Raw genomic sequence first — 21,599 nt, forward strand, 5'->3', positions numbered from 1 at the left:
CATGACTTTTTCCTCATGCAGTCCCTCATTTTATTTATTTTGACCACCAGCTGAATGGTCAAAATAATGAGCAATGAGCAACTCTGCAAAACAAGGGCTAGTTTGCAAATATTGAGAAGCAGCAACTAATTCACAGAAAACTAAGATATGCAAACAGTTTCGAATGATTATTTTGAAGAATATTACTTTGCTTTTTTCCAGAATTAATTTAACAAAGTAGCGTCAGTTATCATTTTTATGTCTATCAAGACAATGGAAGAGAGTTTCCCCACAACCACCTTGTCTAAACCAAGCAATTTCCTGGAGGCATGGAAGTAGAAAACAACTGAGAATGTAGAAAAAATTAGCTAAAGCTATCATAGACAATATGCATTACAACAAAAATGTTACCTTGGTGCTATTTTAGAATGCATTGTAGCCACCAACGTCCCAGTATGCGGCTGAAAAGCTGGGACAGCCTCATCTGTGTACATGCCTCCATTCTGTCTGTGGTTTAAGCTGACTATATCAGTCATTACAACCAAGCCAGTTTCCTAGACAATAAAAACGAAGACCACAAAACACAAACCAGCAAGGGGAAAAAAAAAATAAAATAAAATTAAACATGTACCAATAACAAGTTTTCTGAACACAATTCCCCAACCCTATTCCAACATTTATAGAGTAAATTTCAATTGAAACTTTAGGATTTTTTAAAACTTTATATAAAAATGACTGTTAATGTGAAAATATATAGGCACTTTATAGGCAGAGATTTTATGAGAAAGTTCTTGTTTGCTTGGAAAATGCATTTAAACCAGTATCTGACACTACTGGGCATGTGTAACTGCCAGGCAGCTACAGGTGAAAAATTATTACACATATTTTTCCCCTAGAATATTACATTACAGCTTTTTACCCTTCCTAAAAGTTTCCAGTGTGTTCTGCTGCAGTTAGCAGGCAGTTCTCACATCAGACATCACCAATTCTGCACTACCAGGAATGCCAAGCAAAATGGAAACTGTCCACACAGCTTCACAGTAAAAATACAGAATTCATAAGAAAACTGTCTGCCAGCTCTGTCCCCTAAATGCACTTATTCATAAGAGACAGCAGTTCCCAGACACCAAAGGGAGTATGAGCTTTGTTCTCTTTACATACACATCCAGTTATTATAGATCAGGTATACAGTAATGCATACATACCAGTTATTAACATATGTACCTTTTCCCCACAGTTTATGCCTCTCAGTAAGAAAAAAAAGCATCAGAATAAAAACCCCAACAGATCACAGGGTGAGAAGAAGCAGCGACTCCTGCAGCAGCGGACAGTAACGAGGATTGAGAGTTTACAATTAAGAGACTGAGGCATTGGGGGAATACATGGAAGCCTGTGGTGTTTAATACAACACAATAGAACAATTTAGCTAAAATTGCAGAAAGGACAAAGAATGATGAGACAGAGGATCTGAAGGAAGCCAGGTTCATTATTATTAGCAGTTATGTGGATTAAAAATGGAAAGAACATAAAACATTAGAGCTGTGACACTGGTTCTCTAGGCCCGTTAAGAGCAGCAAGTAGTAGAAGCCTATGTAAAGAATATAAAGCATGTATATCACAGCCTTTCACGTGGCATCTCCTTACAGCTTCAGGCAATCAGCGAATAGAGATTACGTGCCACAGTGGTGTGGAAGGCAAAGAGGGAGGATGTCGGCAGGGTCTGAAAGGGTGGATGGACTTTACTGTGCAACTGTAGGAAGGGAAGAAAGAGGCTAACAAGCAAAACTTTTCAAATAGATCAGGTAACAATAATTTTAATCAAAAGGAAAGCAAGAAGCTAATGGAAACACAGTAGTATGTCTTTTAAAACCTACAGATGACCAAACTGGTTTTAAAGGACTGCATTGTTAGTATCCAAAGCAATGAAGAAATGAATTATTGCATGAGTACATGTAAAAAAAAAAAAACCACAACAAAAAAACAACAAAAAACCCTAACTAACTCATTTTAAATGCCCAGATTGAAAGTTGATGCAAATACAGAGCACATTTCAAAGGAAAAAAGTCTTTAAAACCTGGTCAAGTTTAACCATTTAAAGACATCAAACAAACATAATTACTTAAATGCATGGTATGTAAGTAGTAACCTGATCAAGGATACAAAAAAACCATTACTGATCTTCCACACAGATGGCCACAGAAGCTGGCAGAACTGGGGCAGGAAAGAAGTTTAAATGATTTCCAAAGGATAGTCTAAAAGGCTGTAAAAGCAAAGACTCATGTTCCACCTTCCTTCCCTGTCAAAGTAACTGCAGAAGAGACTTGCAAGCTCGCCCATGACTGGAGAAACTTTCTGGTCCCCTGTCTGATTCTTCGGAGCACCTGCATGAATTCCTTCACCCAACAGGATCTCAAGATTGGCCAAAACCAAAGCACATTTCTCCAATACGTTTGCTGGAACAGTGTACTCTCTGTTCTTAGAAATTACTTTTCAGCCTAACCCCCTAGAGAAACAGCTCTGATGTGAAAAAAAATAATGGCCTATGGAGCTGAAAATAATCCTGCAAACATGAAAGTAAAAAAGACACTCCATAGAGAAGTGAGGCTGATTCTTCCTACTGTAAACGCGAAGCGAGCATCCTTGGTGATGTCCCAGTGCCAGGGAAAGACAGAAGATCTACGGCGTCTACGTGAGGACATGCCTGGCCACCAGAAGTGCCCTTCTTCCTTTGGAGCTCCAAAAGCATCAGATACATCATACTCTGCAAGCTCTTGAAAAACCTGCAGGGAAAGGGAAGAGACTGCTTTCCTTAGGTTTAAAGGTTACTTACTAAAGGTAAAGTGCAGATAGCAGTATTAAGAAAAAGACATCAGTGGCTTAAGCTTCCTTTTACCTGACTGGCTGTCAGCTGAAAACCTGTCTTCAGCAAATAGACACTCTTATCCACAGTGGCAATGCAAACACAGCTTGATTTTGCAGCTCTGACCTTGATATTCACAACATCACCAGGTCTGGTCTCATTTGCTGAGAGCGCCACTGCAACCTAGGAATTTAACATTAAATCCCATTATCTTGACTTACAATCAGCAGACAAAACTACAAAGAGTGACAACACACCGCTCCTTCCTCTCCACTAGCTACATTGCCAATACCTGATTTTCAAAGGAGGACTTCACAGTGAACTGCAGGCTGTCCGTGACCCCTTCTCCATTCTCCCTGACGTAATACACCAGAAGACGGCCCAAGGGAGCCATGTTGTGAACTACTGAGAAACGGAGGAATGTCATGCAGACTTCGACCTCTGCTGCAGGGATACTGGTAGGTGCTAAAAAATAAATTGTAGAAAGGACAGTTTTATTTATCAAAATCAGTCTCTTCCTGCCCCATCCAAATGCTGTGAGGCACAGAACTCTGCATCCAGGAGTTGCATCCTTCCCTTGTTCCTGTTGCAAGTGTTCTTCTTGAACTCAGAAACTTTTCCTTTTTTTTTTCTTTTCTTTATGAAAGCTGATAGGCAATTAGCACCCATAACATAATGAGCAGTATAAAGAATGATTACCCAATGTTTTTCCTGCCATAAAAATCAAGGAAATATACAATTAAGTTATCAAGTCATTTAAAATAAACAAAGAAAGGGTATCTATTGCTGCAGAGAGAAAAAGTATAAATGAGTTTGAAAAAGGATTGTGCAGTTATAGAGTATATTTCACCAGCAACAGTTAAATAGAATCATAGAATGGTTTAGGTTAGAAGGGACCTTTAAGGATCATCTAAGTTCCAACCCTCCTGCTGGGGGCACGGACATCTTTCACTAGATCAGGTTGCTCAAAGCCCCATCCAACCTGACCTTGAACACTTCCAATGATAGAGCAATCAAAATGTCTCTGGGCAACCTGTAAATACACCACCTTAGAACCAACCTTCAGTGCAGAAAGTTATTATGAATTCCTAAACCATTGATCACCAGAAGCTGGATGGGTACATGAAGGGAAGTTTTACTTTTTCCCTAATTCTCTGGAACTGGCTACTATTGCAGACATGTTACTGGGATAGCTGGACTTTTCCTTTGACAGCTGTTGTATGCAACTTCCCAAGTATACCATTCTTTATCCCCCTGCTCCCTGAATTCATCAGATTCATATCTTTCTGTTATTCCTGGTACAAACTAGGAGTTCACACTCCATCTCCCTTCCCCATGCTAACTGCATGATCTTCTCCTTTAGCCTGATCCATGCTGTCAGTTCATCTAACATCATCTTCCTAGTTTAAGCTCAGCCAGCTTAGTAAATTGCCCCAGCCCCATCATACACTTCCCTACCACTCAGTTGATACAAAGCCTAGCATATTAAGAAAGACTAGAGTTTTCTTAACAGAGAAAGACAACAGAAAGACTAGAGAAAATTCTCCAAGAGTTATCCCTCTTGAAGAAATTTATCTTTTTTCTATATGACTACGTGTGCAATGGATATAACTATTTTTCTTGCACAAAATTATTCTATGCCCTTTAAGGAGCATTAAATTAAAAAAAGAGGATATTTAGGTTTGCGGAAAAATTGTTTTTCCCTGAAAATAGGGGCGAATTTGCATTTATGATACTAGCTACCTGTTCCTGGGAAGCGTGTGATATCAATGTTCTTCTCAAAGGGAAAGGTGGCTCTTTTGCTCCTCTGCTGGGTGACGTTACTGGGCTGCAGTCCTGAAAGGACAATGTTGCCTCGCGATGCCACTTCATAATGTAGAGTGAAGTTGCAAGGACATGTGGACTTCACTGCAATCCAAGCCTCCTCTCCTACCTGCACCCAGAGACAGAAAAGCAAAAGATCTGGTCTGTTACAATGCATGCTTTTTATTTATAAAGCACATAAATCTATTTGGGTTTCAGTCCACAAGAGATGTGAACCCCCTCCTAAGAAATGTATGCATTGAAAAGTATATTACATTAGCACTGTTTCATGGACTTTCTTCACAATAAAAAGGGCCCTGTGTTCAGCTCTTCACTCCCTGCAAATCTAACAGGAGAATGGGCTGGGGCGTTGTATGCATTAATGAAACAATAAAGGAATCTCTGGAATCCTGAAAGTTAAGCCTTTTGGCACAGAGCAGCTGTCAGAATTGGTTGAATTTTAGACACCCCTTCAGTAGTCCAGTCCAAAAAAGAAAGAGATGGGTTGGGGGTGGGAAGAGATGTATGTTTGATAGTCTTTGCAGTTAATTGAGATTATACATGGTGATTACTTTCATATGGCAAATACTAATTCAAACATAATCAATGTGGCATGAAATTACTGGGAATAGATCTGAGGGAAAATGCTTTCAAATTACACAAGTCTTGATATTAATTTGCAAGTCTGGCACTCAAGGAGCTGTCAAACACACAAATAAATGAGAAGAGAGCTTCTTTTTTCTGGGTAAACTCATCTGATGCCTGCAATAGGCTTCAGAGCAGCACACTGACCTCCTGCACTTTTTGTGCACTGAAGTCCTACACCCGGAGGTACTCACTAAGTACTGAATACCCTGGAGACAAAATCCCCCCAAACCCGCCAATCTCAACAGAACAGACATCAGTGCTCGGTCATGGGATTAGGACTGGGTCATGTCTGGCTGAGTAATAAGCCCTCTGTGGAGCAGCCAACTTTCCTAGGAGCACAGACTTCTTGCTTCTGGGATATGAGGAGCAGCTAACACTTGTGTTAAGTAGGATTTTTTCAGCAACTTCTACTCATGATCCTCCTGCAATTTAAAGCATAGCAATGGCCAACTAAGACTGTTAAGGCTGAATAGCAATGTTAAATCCCAATGAAATCTTTTGAAAAACCTCTTTCTTCAGCTCTAACAGTGTTATCTTTCCAGAATGTACATATGGTACAAACCAAAATGGCAAGGACTTGAATACAAGGAGCTGCTAATGGTTAAATACAGTGAGAATGCCACAGAGTCCAAGAAGTGCCTCGTGACATTAAATATTTGAAGTATTAAGAATTCCCCAGTGCAAATGATGAAACAATTCATTAAAAAATGAATGTAGCTAATTGGAACACCCAGTAAGAGCTGGCAAAGCAGGGAATCAGTTCCCACATCAGCTGGTCATCCAACTCCTAGCTTTCCCACAGAAGAATTAGTTCTAATCAGGTTATAATAAGAACAATGTGTTCAGATTAGCAGTGTATAATCCCCTTTCCATACCTCAGGAAAGTTGTAAAAGATTAATTAGCCATTAAACTTCCATGAAATGCAGTGATAAAAAAAATGGTCTTATTTGGATACAAAGAGTCTGAAACCAACCTGACGGATCTGCTGATAATAGAAATCTAAGTGTGTATATTGCCAAAACCCACTTTTTTTTTCCCCCAAAGCAATATGCAGACCCTCAGAGCATCTTCTTGGGTAGAGAACAAACCCTAAACAACTCAGTAAAACAATATGCAACAGGAATTGTGGTTAAATCATATCTTTCCTTTAGGAGAGAGATCATGACAACTTTTATATGGAAGGGACTACATTTTTAGAGAGGTTCCTACAAAAACTACAAAATAAGACAAGATAACTATGGTCATAGTTTATTAAATGGAAGACTAAACAGACCCATCTGAGATTTAAACTGGAAGTTCTAGTAAGACTACATAGCCGTAATTTGGATCTTTAATAATTAAGCTACTCCCACTAACATCACTTCCAATCTTTCAACATCTGTTGACTTTAACTAAAGCATGTAATTTTCACCAAACAATTCATATGTGAGTGTTACTGGAGTTGCACAGAATGAAAATTGTTATCACTGCCTATACCCACTCTCTCTCCCCATCCCCACAACACAAAGGAGAATGAGATGCTGTGCAAAGCATCAAAGGTACTTCGCTTAGAACTGTGGGCAGCCAACACTGAACAACTATTTGATGGCTAAATTGCAGCTACTTCAACCTTTGTAGTGGAAACAATAACAGTCCAGGATCACAGAAACAGAAATGGCTAGAAATATTTAATTAGAACAAAGTAATTTAAGCCAAGAAATGCAGTTGTTGCCATGATGGAATATGAAGCCAACATACCTGGAAAGGTTTATCTGGTGCCTGGAGCTGGATGTGACACTTGCTGGGCGAGTACCAGCTACTGATGGACAAGTAGTTTGGCAGATATTGATCCCCAGACGGTTTCCCATCAATCGCTGTCACTTTGGTCTTAACAAAAGTTACATCTGAATGTTATGCATGCATAGAAAGCCTGATTTGTACTCTCTTCTTACACTGTATCACCATCTAGCATTTTCTACTTTCCAGCTGTTCATCTCTTGTCATCTTTACATAGCAACAGTACTGCCCAAATATTGGACCCTTACCACTGTGTTAAGCTGTATTTGGAGAAGCATCTTTTCATGATGGTTATCAACATCAGTTCTATTGGCAGCAAGAAACAAAGTAAGTGTTTGCTGCATTTAAATCAAGAAGTTGAAGCTAAAAGGCACTGATTTCCTGTTTGTAGCACTGATTTATAAAGTGCAGGTTTGACAAGATTAGTTACATTAAAGCCCACTAATCCTATAAAGAGCTTTCACCCACCTCCAGCCAGACATATTGGGCAGCTGTAGGGATGGAGGGGATTTCAAACTCCACGAGGCCATTTCTTGATACCAGTTCACTTGTATAAACGTTGTCCTTTGGTGTGAGTTCAGCTTTAATTCGGATAGTGACTCTGTCAGCTGGACTTCCATCAGGGTAAGTTACTTCTACCTACAGTGTTTCATTTATAGAACAACAGGGTTCACATTATAGGCAATTCCAGTCAGTGACAGAAACAGCAGGTGGGAAAACCACACCAGAACGTGGTGTAACATGCTGAGATCAAGTCAGTATAACCTTATATCAGCCACATGTCACTGTCTCTAGTTTTAATCTTACCTTTCCTTTGTAGGGGAGTCCAGGTTTGAACTGTTTTCTGGTATCCTTGGAGTATTTGATATCAATCAGCTGTTTCTGAACAGGTGTTGAGTCGTCAAATGTAACTTGCTTGCTCCCATCAGAGCTGATCACTGTGGCCCAGATATTGACTGTGCCTCGAAAATGTTCTGGAACATCAGCTGGCATCATGTCTTTCACACACACATCGAAAACAGCAGAGCCATCAATCTATGAAGCGGGTTGGGGAATGGAAACATAAGTTTGCATTCGCATTGAAAAAAGGTCTAGAAGCCAAAGCTAAAGTGTAGGCACTTGATAGGCGTTTGCAGCAGTATTTTTTAAAGCATGTGGAGTGGAGGCAATTAATTGGGGAGTGGGTGAAGGAAGGAGGAAAGAAAGCAAGTTTCATTTTCCTCCCTTATCCATAGTCTGGACTGTCACAGTCCCTCATTCTTCTTTTCTCCCTCAGTACCATATGCTCTAAAACCAGATTAATACTATGCCAACACATTCTCATCCCCCCAAATCATAAACATATCATGTAAAAATATGTAATATTTTTATTATGCTGGACCCAATTATTACATTTATTTTCTGATCTCCCATCAGTAATGGAAAATAGAGCTGGGGTATTAATATCAAAGAGTACAGATCAGGCATTTTATTGCAGGTGATTCAGTGGTCTCCCTCACCTGCATGGTTTTGAGGACAGGGTGTCCCACTTCATGCCTGTAGTACCCCACGCCATTTATAGTCATATTGACAATTAACTTTCCTGTCACTGGTTTTCCAAATGTGTATCTGAAATGGAAAGAAGATAATGAATAACTTCCAGCTGTTTTCTGTTTTCCTGATGATATCAAGGCTAGTGCCATGTGATCTGCACATCTAGAAAACAGAAAAAAATATCACAGAAGGTTTTCCAGCTTGTTATTGTTAACATGTTTTATGAAGGCTGTTACATAGGAAAGTTTCTGATGATGACCAGAAATCATCTGGAAAATTCTGCAGCAGATGACACGCAAGCTCCAGTGACTGCAATGAAACTTTATTTGGGACGTGTTCCTACCTGGCATGGACAGTTCCTTTTTCACAGAGTGAAAGGTCACGAATGTAGCGAGGGGGGTCAATCAGCAACTCAAACTTTGGTAATACTACAATGAAAACAAATACAATAGAATCTTGTCAAGGAGATCTTATTGTCCAGGTTATAGCAAAAGCATACACAGCTCGGACAAGATCACTGCTTATGGTCGGACGAGGGCAGTGTAGCTAATGTTAGACAGGACAACACTCAGCAGAGAATGAATCAACAAAAGTAGCAAACCAAGACCATCCTGGCAAGATGACCCTAGCAAAACACCCTTAGATTTTTACTTCTTTTCAGAGGGATCTCTGTTCCAGGATTTGAGCTGACTCTTTTTCTCTTACATACATGGTAAAGAGGACAACTCGCTACTGACTCCTCCACAATGTGTCAGGAATAGAGCTGAGATATTAGCAGTTGTCAGTGTCTATAAATGCTTGTGTGATCAGGTCAGATGTCATAGATGGTTTGCTGGGTTTGTAAGGATGCGCACCTTTCATCAAACAGAGAGATTTTGAGACTGAAAAGGAGAGTAGCAAAAAAAGAATTCAGAATTCTGAGGAGGACTCTGGGAAAGGAAGGCAAGCACTGACAGACTAAAAGCGTCTTAAAGAGTTTTTCCAAAAAAAATTAAATCTTCGTTACATGAATAGACCGTGCAGTGGGACACTCCATTTCAGGTCCTTTACTTTATGAAGTGTGGAGGACAGAAACAAAGGGCTTGGTTAAGTTGCAAGTGTCTATGTCCCTGAAGTACATAGCCTCTGAAGAATTTTTCCTCATGACATTTTAAATGCATTATTTCTCAGGTGTTTCATCTCAAGTGAAAAATTTGATAATGTTTTGTTCTTCCAAATGCACTTGGGTTATAGCCAAAGTTGATTTGGATACAACTCACCATATTTCTGAACTTCAAAGGATTTATTGTATGTGTGCCCCTGCATTTCAGCAAAGATGAGCCATTCACCAAATACTGGCTGATCAGACAAAGGAAAAGTCATATTTACAATACCTGAAAAAGTAAACAACATACTGTGAACTCTGTGTCACTCATCAGCCCTTGTCAAGGCTTACTGAACACAACTCATTACAAGCAGAAGCAAAGGCAAATAACAATACACTGAGAAAAGATAGTCTGAAACTTACCACAACAAAATGGCTTCAAATTGCTCCACTCTATCATACGAGACCCCCGAGGATCCTGCATAGTGGTTTAGGAATGAGAAACATCACAGTGAAAATGAATATCACTAATACATTTAACTCAGTTTGTAATAAAGAACTTCATTTTGTAATACATACACTTCACTAGCAGCTCAAATGTAACTAACATCTGTCAAAATTTTTCTGAAGATACTTTACCAGGGAGTATTTGCTTTCTAAAATTCAGTATTCATTTAAGGACACTGCTTCTGTAACCAATGCACACAAGCAAGCACTGTCAAGTGGCAGATCTTCCACCTATCTTAAGACACCTATTTTGGATGGGATGAACTGGCCTCTGAAGACACTTTCTTTGTATTCATAAGGCGAGCTGTACAACTAGCAAGACAATTTTTAGATGACTAAGTCAGATGAAATTAATCCCGCTGGTTTTGTCAGCATTAAATCTGTGACTGAATGCAAACAAGAGAAGAGGGTGAATTCTTCTGCTTGCTGACAGCTAAAGAAAACACATGGTTAAAAAAAAAAAAAAAAAAGACTAGACACAGAAGGAACCTCTCATTCACCTCATAAGGAAGAAGACAGGAGCACCCTTTCCTTGCCATGAATTTCTATTGTCCACTATCATAATGTTTGGGTGCAGAGATGAGATTGGCCCTGCTATATCAGCCCAGCCAGATGAAGGATAGGAGTGTGTCTGCATTGAAAAGAAGGGAGAAATTGAGTGGGACTGTTACATTTATAAACCCCAGTGAATCTAGCCAATTCTTCTCAGGCTGAAAAATGGGAATGGATTTCTGAAACTGAAGTAGAACACAAGTATATTTGTTGGTGATAACAAAAAAGCAAGACACAAAGATCAGTTAAAGACACAGGGACAGAGATAATTGCATAGGTTACAGTTGGGAATGGCCATAATGAACTTGAAAAGGTACAGATGTGTGACTTGTTCCTCTTAAGGCTACAAGAATCTTGTGCCTCTACAGGATACATGCTAGATGATTGGCAGACAGATACTCACCACCACATAAGCTTCAATCTGAAAGAAAAAACAAAAGAATAAAAGGCTTTATGAAACAAAGCTACTTTTTCTGCTTCTTGTAATGAACTGCTGAGTAAGGATGGTATGATGCACAAAGTGACAAAGTTTAAACATCTCTTCTTTGGTAAGAGTAGCCCAAGAAACATACATTTCATCCACACATCTAACTGGAAAAGTAATACTTTGCCTATCTGTGCATTACCTAAACACAGTGCAAGTCTGAAAAATTCTTCTGACTGCTTTGGCATAGTTACATTGTATTTACTAGCACTACCAAAGTGTGTCTTCTCCTTCAACAGTAATGTGACCAAATGAAAAAAACTAAAGTGTAAATAACAACAAGCAATGACAAGATATGCCTAAATAGGTTAAAAAAATCAAATTATATGTCTGCATAAATGTACATTAGAATAAAATACAGGTTGCCAAGTATTCCATCATATTTTACATTGTGAAAGAAAACAGTTTTCTTTACCCTGTCATTGACTGGCCTCAAATCAGAAGTCACCATAAAGAGGTTTATCAACACTAAAAAAAAGGAAAAGGGGAAATCTATTAGTCATCACAGCTGACACTGAACAGAAGATCTCATCCTAGAATCTACCCTTGAAAAAAAGTTTTGCTTGAAAGCCGCCTAGCATCTGGCAAGGTCACTTTACCTTTCTGCTTAGGTTTATAGACAGGTTTATCAGTCTGGATGAACACTGATGATCCTTTGCTATCAATGGTTACTGTGGTATAGTTGTGAAAAATGTAGCCTTCCTCTGCCAGATGTCGGTTGCCCCAGACTTTTAGATGTGCTTGTCCACGAAGTCCTGAAGGCACCTAGAAAACAGACCATGAGGTGAGGAAGACACAGAAAAGCCTTTGAGTTTTCTGGGGAATATAATTGACAGTGAAGTGAGCAAAGAGCAGCCACCTGCTGCATTTCAGTGTAACTATGTGTTAGTAATAAAAAGAAAATGAAGAACATACTAGATCTTTTACAGTGTATAAACTTCAAAGGATGCAAAGTCATGCTAAAAAACACAGCAGGAAATTATCTTCTACCCTTTCTTTATCACTCAAGTAAAGTGATATTTGATCTACATGTGCAGCTTCCACTAAAGAAGGTGCGTTACATGGGAAAATCAACATTGTTATGGAAGACAGAGCTCTATTGACAGAGAAATAAAAAAAAGAAAAAAACCCACAAAATAACCCAAAACCAAAACACTCATGCTTGCACATTTTCAACTAATTGCTCAGAGAAATAAAACTTCTAAAATGATGGTGGATTAAAAATTACAAAGTAAAAAAATCTGATCATACAGAAATATTGTGATAATGTGTCATATTTTGAGAGTGAAAAAAATAAATAAAACAGAAATCTGCAATGACACTGCAATTTTTATTCAGCTTTGAATTATAGTCTTTGGATAAAGAAATCTATAGCATTTGGTGTAATTGCTGATGTTTCCTGTTACATAGGTCTATATTATACCTTCTTGAAACGAAAGGAGTAGATACTTATGTATTTGTGTATTAGCACAGTAAAGGGTGGGGGCAGGGAAGTATCAAACCCTTTCTAGAATCTAATTCCCAGACACAGTTTAACTACTGGCAGGACAGAGCAGTATCAACATCAGCCATAAAATTAAATTAATTAAAGAGAAGGCAAAGAAAACTCTGAGGTATGCCACCAAGGCAGAGAAGATCCAATTGGTCATGACAGACCATCACCAAGCTAGTTAGACTTCCGTAAATCAAAGGCTTCAATTTACTTATAGGCCAATGACAATGTAGATGATGCAGTAGTTGCAGTGAAGGCACCTATGCTGTGCTACAGTAATAGAACAGAACTGTGCCCAAATACCTGGATCCAGTGCAAAGAAAACAGACCATTTTTCTTATGGCACTGCATAGAAAAGACTCATTCAGACATGACCAGCTTCAGTCAAGAGCTAGCAATGCAATATGGAGGGTTTTTTCCCCAGGTTCATAAGCTACAGTGGTTAATCTAGCATACTATCCAGAGTTTACAGCTCTGCATGGTACTAGCTACTGCTATTCCAGAAGTGCATCACAATTTAATATTTATATGATTTGTTCCACTTGGCCCCTTTGCCTCCCATCAGAGATGACAGCTCCAAAACAAGTCCTGACTAAATTAAGAGATCCAACACTTAGGACTTGTTCTTCAGTCCGGCTCCATTTTGCCTACATTTGAAGTAATAATCTTCCACTGCAAATCACCAAACATCATAGATAATATACCTCTTCCAGTTCCAAATGTTCTGATGGCACTTAATCAACAACAAGACTGAAAACTCATATGGCTTTGAATTTACACCCCACTTTTCAAAGATCTAGGAAGAGGGATGGAGACAAAGGCATGGAAGCATAGCCAAATAATCTCACAGAAGCCAGGAAAATGGCTTCATTTTTCTCTGTATGGTATCACTTAGTCCTACATACAGCATAAACTGAATTACTTCTTTCAATGAACACTGAACTCTGAACCGGTAGCATTTAGCTCACTCCTTGGCATGAGGAAGGATAACTCACACAAGGCGCAAAGCAGGGAAGATCTTTCACAGGATGTCTTTCTGCTGTAAGAATGACTACCTTTCACTGCACCCCAGATCTCCAGTATCCTAGGGATTCAAATAAAGCCAAATATTGCTTTAAAAAATGTGATTTTCTAAGGTAAGAATATGTAGCCTCTTTTTATTGGCTACTAGAACTCTCTTCCAGAACTGCATTTAAATTCATCATTATTTCACTCCACTACAAACCCTCATTGGAAATAAAAAGTTGTTCTCATTCCCTCCATCTCTTAGTACGGGTAAGCTTCGTTTTACAGACTATGCTGATGGCAAAAATATTACTAATGTCAAAGGCTGAAACGTAGACAAAACTGGTGAAAGCCTATGTTTCTTAACAACATAGTAGTACCAGAATAACTAGCAGAGACACAATGTTCAATAATCTGCCATTTCTATGGATTTCTGTGGTCTGTCCAATGCTCTACAACACTTACATAGCAATATGTACTACGATTCTTATAAAATAATCACAACATAGAACTTTATGTTGAGCAATGACCCACAGCTTCAGCCATTGATTTTCTCAGTGGTGTAAGGGCCTGACAGATGAGCTGTGATGGATTAAGCTTTGTTCTTTTCACTCTCCACTCTCCCTCTTGCGAAGGTTGCTTCCTCCTTAGTGTGTGCACCAGAATGTAACCTGTATTTGTGCTGCAGCTGTTCAGAGAGCAATGCCTGATGTGGTTGAAGGCAAGTCCCTCATGTTTTCACCAAAATCATCTTAAAACAATTGACACTCACCTTCAGTTTAATTGTTCCTTTATCTAAAATATGAGAGAGAGAGAGAGAGAGAGTTATTCTTCTCAAGCTAAGGTATTAATGTTTTAGACATTTGCAGTTGAGTGAAAGGACTCCCCATGTCATAGAGCTGCTAACTGCAATTACAATTTCACCTGAAGTAATTTTCCTGCATTGTGTAAAACAATCTGCAGAGTGAGCAAGTCGGACCAGTAGAGTTCTCTAAAATAAACTTAGTCCACATTTATTTACAAGGTAAACTGCAAAGTGCTCTGTGGTTAGAAAGTACCACCAAGGCTGAAGTTTCAGCACAGGGCACCCTATGCTTACAGAAGTATTTTGCTGTAAAAAGGACCTGGCCTCTTTTGGGACTTGACTAATTCTCAAAACAAACACTCATAGAATCTATTTTGATTGCTGGATACAGCCATACCTAAGATTTCTCTTTAGCATATGTTGTCCACATGTGTAAGCATCACTCCCTTTGAATTACTTAGCAATTGTCAGCCAATTTCAAAGACGACAAGGGGAGGATAAAACCAGAGACAATCTGTTCCAAGAAAGGAAATGGCTTTTATATAACTCTCAGTTTTTACACACAGAAGGGTTAAAACATGATGGTTAAAGAGCCTGATTGCCTGAGCCTTGCCTACATTACAGCTTACACCACTACTAGCAGTGGTAGAACAGCGCTACTGGACTTCATTTTCACTAATGTAAAATCATTCAATATTAAGTGGGACATATTCAAAACATTTTTTGTCTTTACACACAGGACAGAGAGGTATCTGTCTTGGATTTTAAAGACTTATCCAACTGCACAAATATTACCACCTCTCTCAGCAATACTCAGTCCTGAAGATGGGGAGATTGCATTACCAGCACTCATTTTAAAATAAGGGTAGAAAATGATGATGTAGATCTTTTATTTTTCTTTTAAATCAGCTTATCTTAATCCCTATACAGTCTCCAGTGTCAAACGTTCAGGTTTCAAAAGGAAAGATATTCACTCTATAACTCTTGAATATCAATTATCTAGGGTCTCTGTATGTCTTGGTGTTCCAAAATTATCAGCCTTGGATGTTTGAGATCACATACATCAAAACCACATGAGCACAATCAGCTGAGAACATTTAGTAGTAGTCAATGAATTAAATATTACTTTGGTTCCAGTTCTGTTATCACCTAAAGCAATTCTCTAAGAGATATTGATGTGCTCCCACAGCACTTCAACTTATAAACTAGTTCTCAAATTCAGAATTACAGGAACTTACCCAAAACTGTTCCATGGCCTCGTGACACAGTTTCTCCTTTGACTACTAACTGAATCTGGACTGTTGTCTCCTTGACAGAGTTAAAGATGGTTACGCTTATAGCTTCCTCAACACCAGATCGGAAAACAGAAGGTGCTGCAATCAAATAGCCCCTGAGAAGCAAAATTGGAAGTGGATGGTCAAGAACAGCAGCCAGAGTGTGATCTTTATTTGTAAGCCACTTTATGTACAACAAAAGGAAAAGAACAGACTACTCTGTAACATATTTGCCCCTGTAGGGTCACATTTGTGACCACCAGCAGTCTAGGCCTGTATCTATCATGCATAAAACGAATGCAGAATGCACATAGAAACAAACAGAGCTCAAGTGGCTTACAAATCCTTAGTATTTAAAGACAGACAGTAATATTGATGTTTATTGCAAATATAGTAAATAATTTTATTTATATATTATATGTAAACAAACTAAATATACAACTAGCTCATCATAAAACAGCTCAAGTTCATGAAAGAATGAGGTACCTGAACCTCCAGTAGAGTTTTGTAGATAATGCTTTTTCTTGAAACAGTTTAGATATTTCTAACATTTTTGCCTCAATTATTTTTCATGGCTCCATTTCCATAGTTCAACTTGATATACAAAAAAAAGAAGTGACTCTCAGTGTTGACACTCAGCACTTTCTAAATGTCAGACTCGCATACATATAACGTGTCTAAACTTCCAATCTATATAGAAGCAGCCCAGAAACTGCAGTTACAAGATTGGGCTCAAATTCTCAGTTCTGCTACCAATATTTTGTTCAAACAATTATATCCTTCAAGTTTAAAAACCCCAACAAAAAGGGATTATCTTAGTAGGCACACACACAGTTTTGAAGCCACCCTAGACGACCTCCCATATATACTACAATCCTTGTGTTTCTGAATGGAATCTGTACCATTCCTCTGTTCTGAATGGCACCATGCCATGAACTTGTCAACTGAAAGCATTACAGTCTCTGAGCTCTCTGATGCATTGGGCTGCAAGCAACACATTTATATTCTCTTCATGACACACCTTTCTGGGTTTTTTTCTACCCAAAAGGATTTTTTAAAAGAAGGCGATTCCTCACACAACTCTTTAAGCCCAATTTCTCAGCCCATGCCTTTCTGCAGTTCCATGAGCCAGGTTGCTTTAGTTCATGATTAATTATCGCTTTGGGATGAGGATGATAGTGTTTTACAGCCCCCAAGTCATCTTTTATCAAATTCCAACCCCATGTTTCTTTCTCAGCAGGCCTCATTGCCATGGAGATCCCATTACCCCAAAGGAAGTTCAGATCTCTCTGGCATTTGAGTTAAATTGCATGGGGTACTTGCAGATTCAAAACCTTATGGTCGCCAGGTTTGAAAATTCATCAGAACAATAATAAATAACAATAAAAAGTTACTACTTTGCCTGCAAATTCTTGGTAAGAAAGACATAGCTGATCTAGTTGCAGAAGGAGAAAGAGTACCATCTGCATCCAGTATGAAATGATTAGATTCAAACTGTCAACATAAGCACAGCACTACAGTGCCATATGTGAAGCACATGTATTCACATTGTTCTAAATCGCTGCAGCTCTTTCCGAAGTATCAGTCTGTCGATATGGCTCTTTAAATCACGTAAGTGGCATCTGAATATTGAATATTTAACCTGGCAATTAAACAGTTAACTGGACAGTGACTGGACAGATCCTTTAAGCACATTTGACTAACAGCTCTGTCAGGTTACACCAAAACTTGGCAGGACGTTAAATATTTTCTAGCAAGCAAGCGAAAATAAGTTCTCTATGGCACTCAGTTAATGCAGCTATTCACGATGTTGATGGGTTATAATAAGCTAGGGATAAAGAACAAAGCAAACCTTAATCAAAGTTAACCTAAACCCACTGGAACGGGCTCCGGATTCAGTTTCTAAAAGCCAGAGAACTTTCCCCGCAGTGAAATGTTTCTCCCCGGATGATCTTCCCCACAAGAATGCTTCACACGCTCTTCGGGAGCAACCAGCACTACCTTCAACCATCCCCAGCACAACGGCAGCCCCTGCGCAACACCCCGGATTCCTTAAATAATTGTTTGCAGATAAAAGCTTTGCAGCCGCTGGCTGGAAGAGCTAGAGGCAGGTATTTCTAAGGAGTCTTGCCTTTTTTTTTTTTTTTTTTTTTCTTTCCCCTTTCCCTGCGCTATGCACTTTTGCACCGGCGAGTACAAACGTGCTGCTCGGCTGGGGAACCGCCGCAGCTCGCCTCCCGGACCCCAGCCCCTCGAGGGGACTTTTCCCAGGCTTTGTTAAGCGGCTGCTACAGCCACCCCCGGACCCCCCCTCGCAAAACAGAGAGGGGTTCGTGTGTCCCGTCCCCATCCCCCCCCCCCCCCCTTTACGGGGAAGCTCCCCCCGCAGGGTGCGCGACCTCCTCCCGCTACTTACTGCCTCTCTCGGGGCTGGGCTGCGCTCAAGCTGCAGAGGGTCAGGAGGACCCCCCAGGAACAGCCGAGCTCCTTACGGGGAGGCATGGTGCTCCGGAGCCCCCAAAGCCGGGACACGTTTCTCCGCGAACAAGAGGGAGCCTTTTGTTCCCGGCGAGCGCAGCCCGAGCTTTCCCCCGCCGCCCCGCTCCCGGGCTCGGCTCCCCGGTGCCTCTGGCCGCCGCCCCCGCCGCGTCCCCGCCCCCGGGCCGCCCCCTCCTGGCCCCGGTGCCCGCTCGGCTCCGGCCCCGGCTCTTTGTCTGCGGTTCCCCCGCCTGCTCCTGACAGCGTGCACCGGGGGAGGGAGGGAGGGAGGGAGGGGGGCCGGGCCCCCGCACCTCCGCCTCTCGGCCCCGGGCCGCAATCTGCCACCGCCCGGTCCCAGGTGCGCTGCCCGCCCGGCGCCAGGGCCCGGCCCCGGAGGGTTCCAAAGCCACCCGCTCCTCACCTTCACCATCCTCCCTGCAGCCCGGACAGCCTAACCCGGCCGGCCTTCTTCCCCGAGAACGGCTATGGCATCGGGTCCCCTTCTGCCGAGCCCGACCAGCCCCGGGAGAGCACCTGCCCGAGACCTCCGCCATCCTCCTCCAGCCCCCGAGGGTGCCGGTGTGCCTCACGCAGATGCAAGAGCGGCCAGAGCTCAGGTTCCCAAAAGTCCCGTCAACCCGGACCAGGGCACAGCAGCCCCTGCATGGGTCTGGTCCCATTCACCGAACCTTTGTGCTCCGAGGCGCTCCACCGAGCGCTGCCAAAGAACTGCTTTCCGACCCAAAACCCAGTGCCAGGACTGATGCTACTCTGTCGTCCCCCATCCCTAGGCCCTCATCTGTCCATCTCCATCCCTCTGTCCTAGCCCCTGGCTAAAGGGGCTTGAGACAGGAGGGGGAGCTCTCACTACACCGGTCTGAAGAAGAGGGTGCAGCCTAAGAGTAGAGCTCACACAAATCGAGGAAAAGCAGATCCTCGATTTGACCATGACAGAGTAAATGCCATGTCTCACAGCCATGGATTAAATGCTGCATATAGATACCAGGGAATGATTTCTCCAACCCTTGCTGGAGACAACCCAGGCAAGGCAGGATCCCAGATGGGCTTCAGCAGAGCTGAACCCTCTCCCCAGGAATAAGTGAAAACCCTCAACGCAGGCAGTTTGAATCATATGTTTTTCACCAACACTACACACCTGGCTTAAGGTAAACTACTTGGAAAATAGAAAAAAAAATTCTAAAATACTATTCCCCCCCCCCCCCCCCAGGTTAGCGCTGTTATTTGAACCTCAGTTCCATTTCTTCTAAAAATCACTGATATGGAGCCCAGCATTTTATATAGCAAAAATACAGATTTGTATCCAAAAGTGAACAGTTCACCAAAGGCCCTTTCTTCTAGCTTCTGACAAGAAAAACAGCAAAACAAGTTGCTAATGCTGCTAAACTTTTAAAACTATTTTTCACCCTCTTAAAATTATTTCAGTCACCATATATTTTAGCAGTATCATTTCTAGCTAACACATTTTCTGCAAGTCAGTCCATTCCCTGAAGACACAAAGTCATCAAAAGGAGTGAGGTTTCCCTGACTACTTCAGCAATAGGACTTCAGAGGCTGATCAGTCCACAGCCAGCAGAGCAACAAAATGGTGCCTAAATTTTTCAAGTTGTTTGAAACTTAAACTAATTTTAATATGACATCTCTTAAAAAAATTAAAATCATTAACTCAGTAGCCTTTTGATAAGTTCAGATTATCTACAGTAATGGAGAACACTGCTAGATGCGGCTACATTTTCCTACTTACACCTATCTTAAAACAGCATTGTCTTATTTTTGCGGAGAGGCATAACAAGTCTAGAAGAGGGAACAAACTTTTTCAAATTAAAAAAAAAAAAAGAAAAAGAAAGAAAAGCTAGGCTAGTGCTTTAAAAACTGTGTCTTTCCTGAAAATTCCTTATACCATACAACTTAAACAACAGTCTCAAATCAAAAGGACTATGTATTTTGCAAGGCTCATTACAGTTTTTAGGACTGGACACGACAGCTAAAATCATAGCCAAGCAAGTTTAGAAGGTTTTAAAGAAATCACCTATTTAAACCACTCTTATTACATCAACAATCCTTAACTAATGTTTGTCTACAGATCCTGTTTTAAGACTTGCCCTAACTGTCAAGAAATTTTATTCAATACAATAAGAACATCAAAATTATGCTCTCGCTACTGAACAAGATGTTTTTAAAGATTGTTCACCACCTTGGGAAAGGTTATTTTTATTTATTTTTAATGGGATTTTTCTAGCTATAGCTCATCTGTGGGAGGAGTTGCAGAATGTCTTGGAGCAGCTTTCAGCTTTTAATATTATGTAAGCTGAATCCATTCTGCTTGCTGCTGTGCTATTTAAGCACAACTGCTCCTCTCTTGCTCACTTCATTGCTCATGTATCTTCACATGACAAAACAACGCTACAAGAGCTACCAAGGGACTCTTTTGTTTGCCCCAAATTGAAGACACGTGCAAGAAAGCATGAAGTCAAAAAGAGGCCCTCCTAACACATCTTTTCCCTCCATCTTTAAAGTATATAAGGGTTTTTCCTCTGATCTCCCATTCCTCAGAAATGCGTAATTGTACTCAAATGGTACTATTCTACTTGCACTAGGAGTTGTACTAGCTTGTACTAGCTATGATGGTCAAGGTTATAAGTAAGGCAGTATCTGTAAGAATAGGTAATGTATTTTGTTAGATTATGTTAGTTTAAGATGTGAACACTCTCCACAAACCTCGCACTAGTATTCTTTGGGGTGATGTCAGTTCAATGGACATTACACTGGTTTTACATGGAATTAAATATAATGCCTGCCATTCAGATTTATTAAGAGCTGTATTTTTCTACAAATGTTTCACTAGAACATTAGTTTTATCTTTCTCCCTATTAAATGCATCTATGGCACTGTTGAGATCAACATTAACTTGCACCAACTCTGTCAAACCTAGGTCTCACTTCAAACAGTTTATGATATTCTTAATAAAATAACTCTGTTTTATAACACAGATTGGCCTTTGCAACTTAACTAGAAATGGAAATAGCTGGATTATCTAAATTTAAAAGAGTAGATTCCTCCTTACTCCTGCATTCTCCTCCAGTTTATTCAAACTCATTCAAACTCTAGAACCACAAAGATCCTCTCCCAAGCAAACAGCTAGGCTTGATGAGAAGCAACTTACTAGAAAGTCCATTAAAGTGGGAATGTTTTGGTTTGTTAAGTTTGGGGTTTTTTTTTTGACAAACCAAAACATGCAAAGATAAAGCAAAATCTGGTAAATACAAGTTCTTTTCCAGCTTCATCATATACTCAAAT

General features: G+C 40.4%; 1 protein-coding gene across 13 annotated transcripts in view; it reads right to left on the reverse strand.

The window, feature by feature from the left end:
• The window catches only part of CPAMD8 (C3 and PZP like alpha-2-macroglobulin domain containing 8), a 68,271-nt gene that overhangs the window by 40,131 nt on the left and 6,541 nt on the right, over positions 1-21,599 (reverse strand). For 11 of the 13 annotated variants that reach the window (XR_007507117.1, XM_049809374.1, XM_049809369.1 and 8 more), the window contains 17 exons: positions 15,768-15,919; positions 14,497-14,519; positions 11,827-11,992; positions 11,643-11,695; positions 11,147-11,164; positions 10,108-10,162; positions 9,860-9,973; positions 8,944-9,028; positions 8,567-8,675; positions 7,875-8,102; positions 7,536-7,706; positions 7,029-7,157; positions 4,583-4,772; positions 3,132-3,304; positions 2,873-3,022; positions 2,598-2,759; positions 391-533 (listed from right to left, as the gene is read on the reverse strand). Coding sequence is in view for 12 of the 13 variants with exons in the window: in XM_049809374.1 (XP_049665331.1) it covers positions 391-533; positions 2,598-2,759; positions 2,873-3,022; positions 3,132-3,304; positions 4,583-4,772; positions 7,029-7,157; positions 7,536-7,706; positions 7,875-8,102; positions 8,567-8,675; positions 8,944-9,028; positions 9,860-9,973; positions 10,108-10,162; positions 11,147-11,164; positions 11,643-11,695; positions 11,827-11,992; positions 14,497-14,519; positions 15,768-15,919 (2,121 nt within the window). In the remaining variant the exon portion in view is untranslated. Of the gene's footprint in view, positions 1-390; positions 534-2,597; positions 2,760-2,872; positions 3,023-3,131; positions 3,305-4,582; positions 4,773-7,028; positions 7,158-7,535; positions 7,707-7,874; positions 8,103-8,566; positions 8,676-8,943; positions 9,029-9,859; positions 9,974-10,107; positions 10,163-10,691; positions 10,808-11,146; positions 11,165-11,642; positions 11,696-11,826; positions 11,993-14,496; positions 14,520-15,767; positions 15,920-18,219; positions 18,374-21,599 lie in introns of those variants that run through there. The other 2 variants (XM_049809373.1, XM_049809375.1) reach the window with 2 other exon arrangements.

This window comes from Accipiter gentilis, chromosome 8 (genome assembly GCF_929443795.1).
Source record: "Accipiter gentilis chromosome 8, bAccGen1.1, whole genome shotgun sequence".
NCBI lineage: Eukaryota > Metazoa > Chordata > Aves > Accipitriformes > Accipitridae > Astur > Astur gentilis.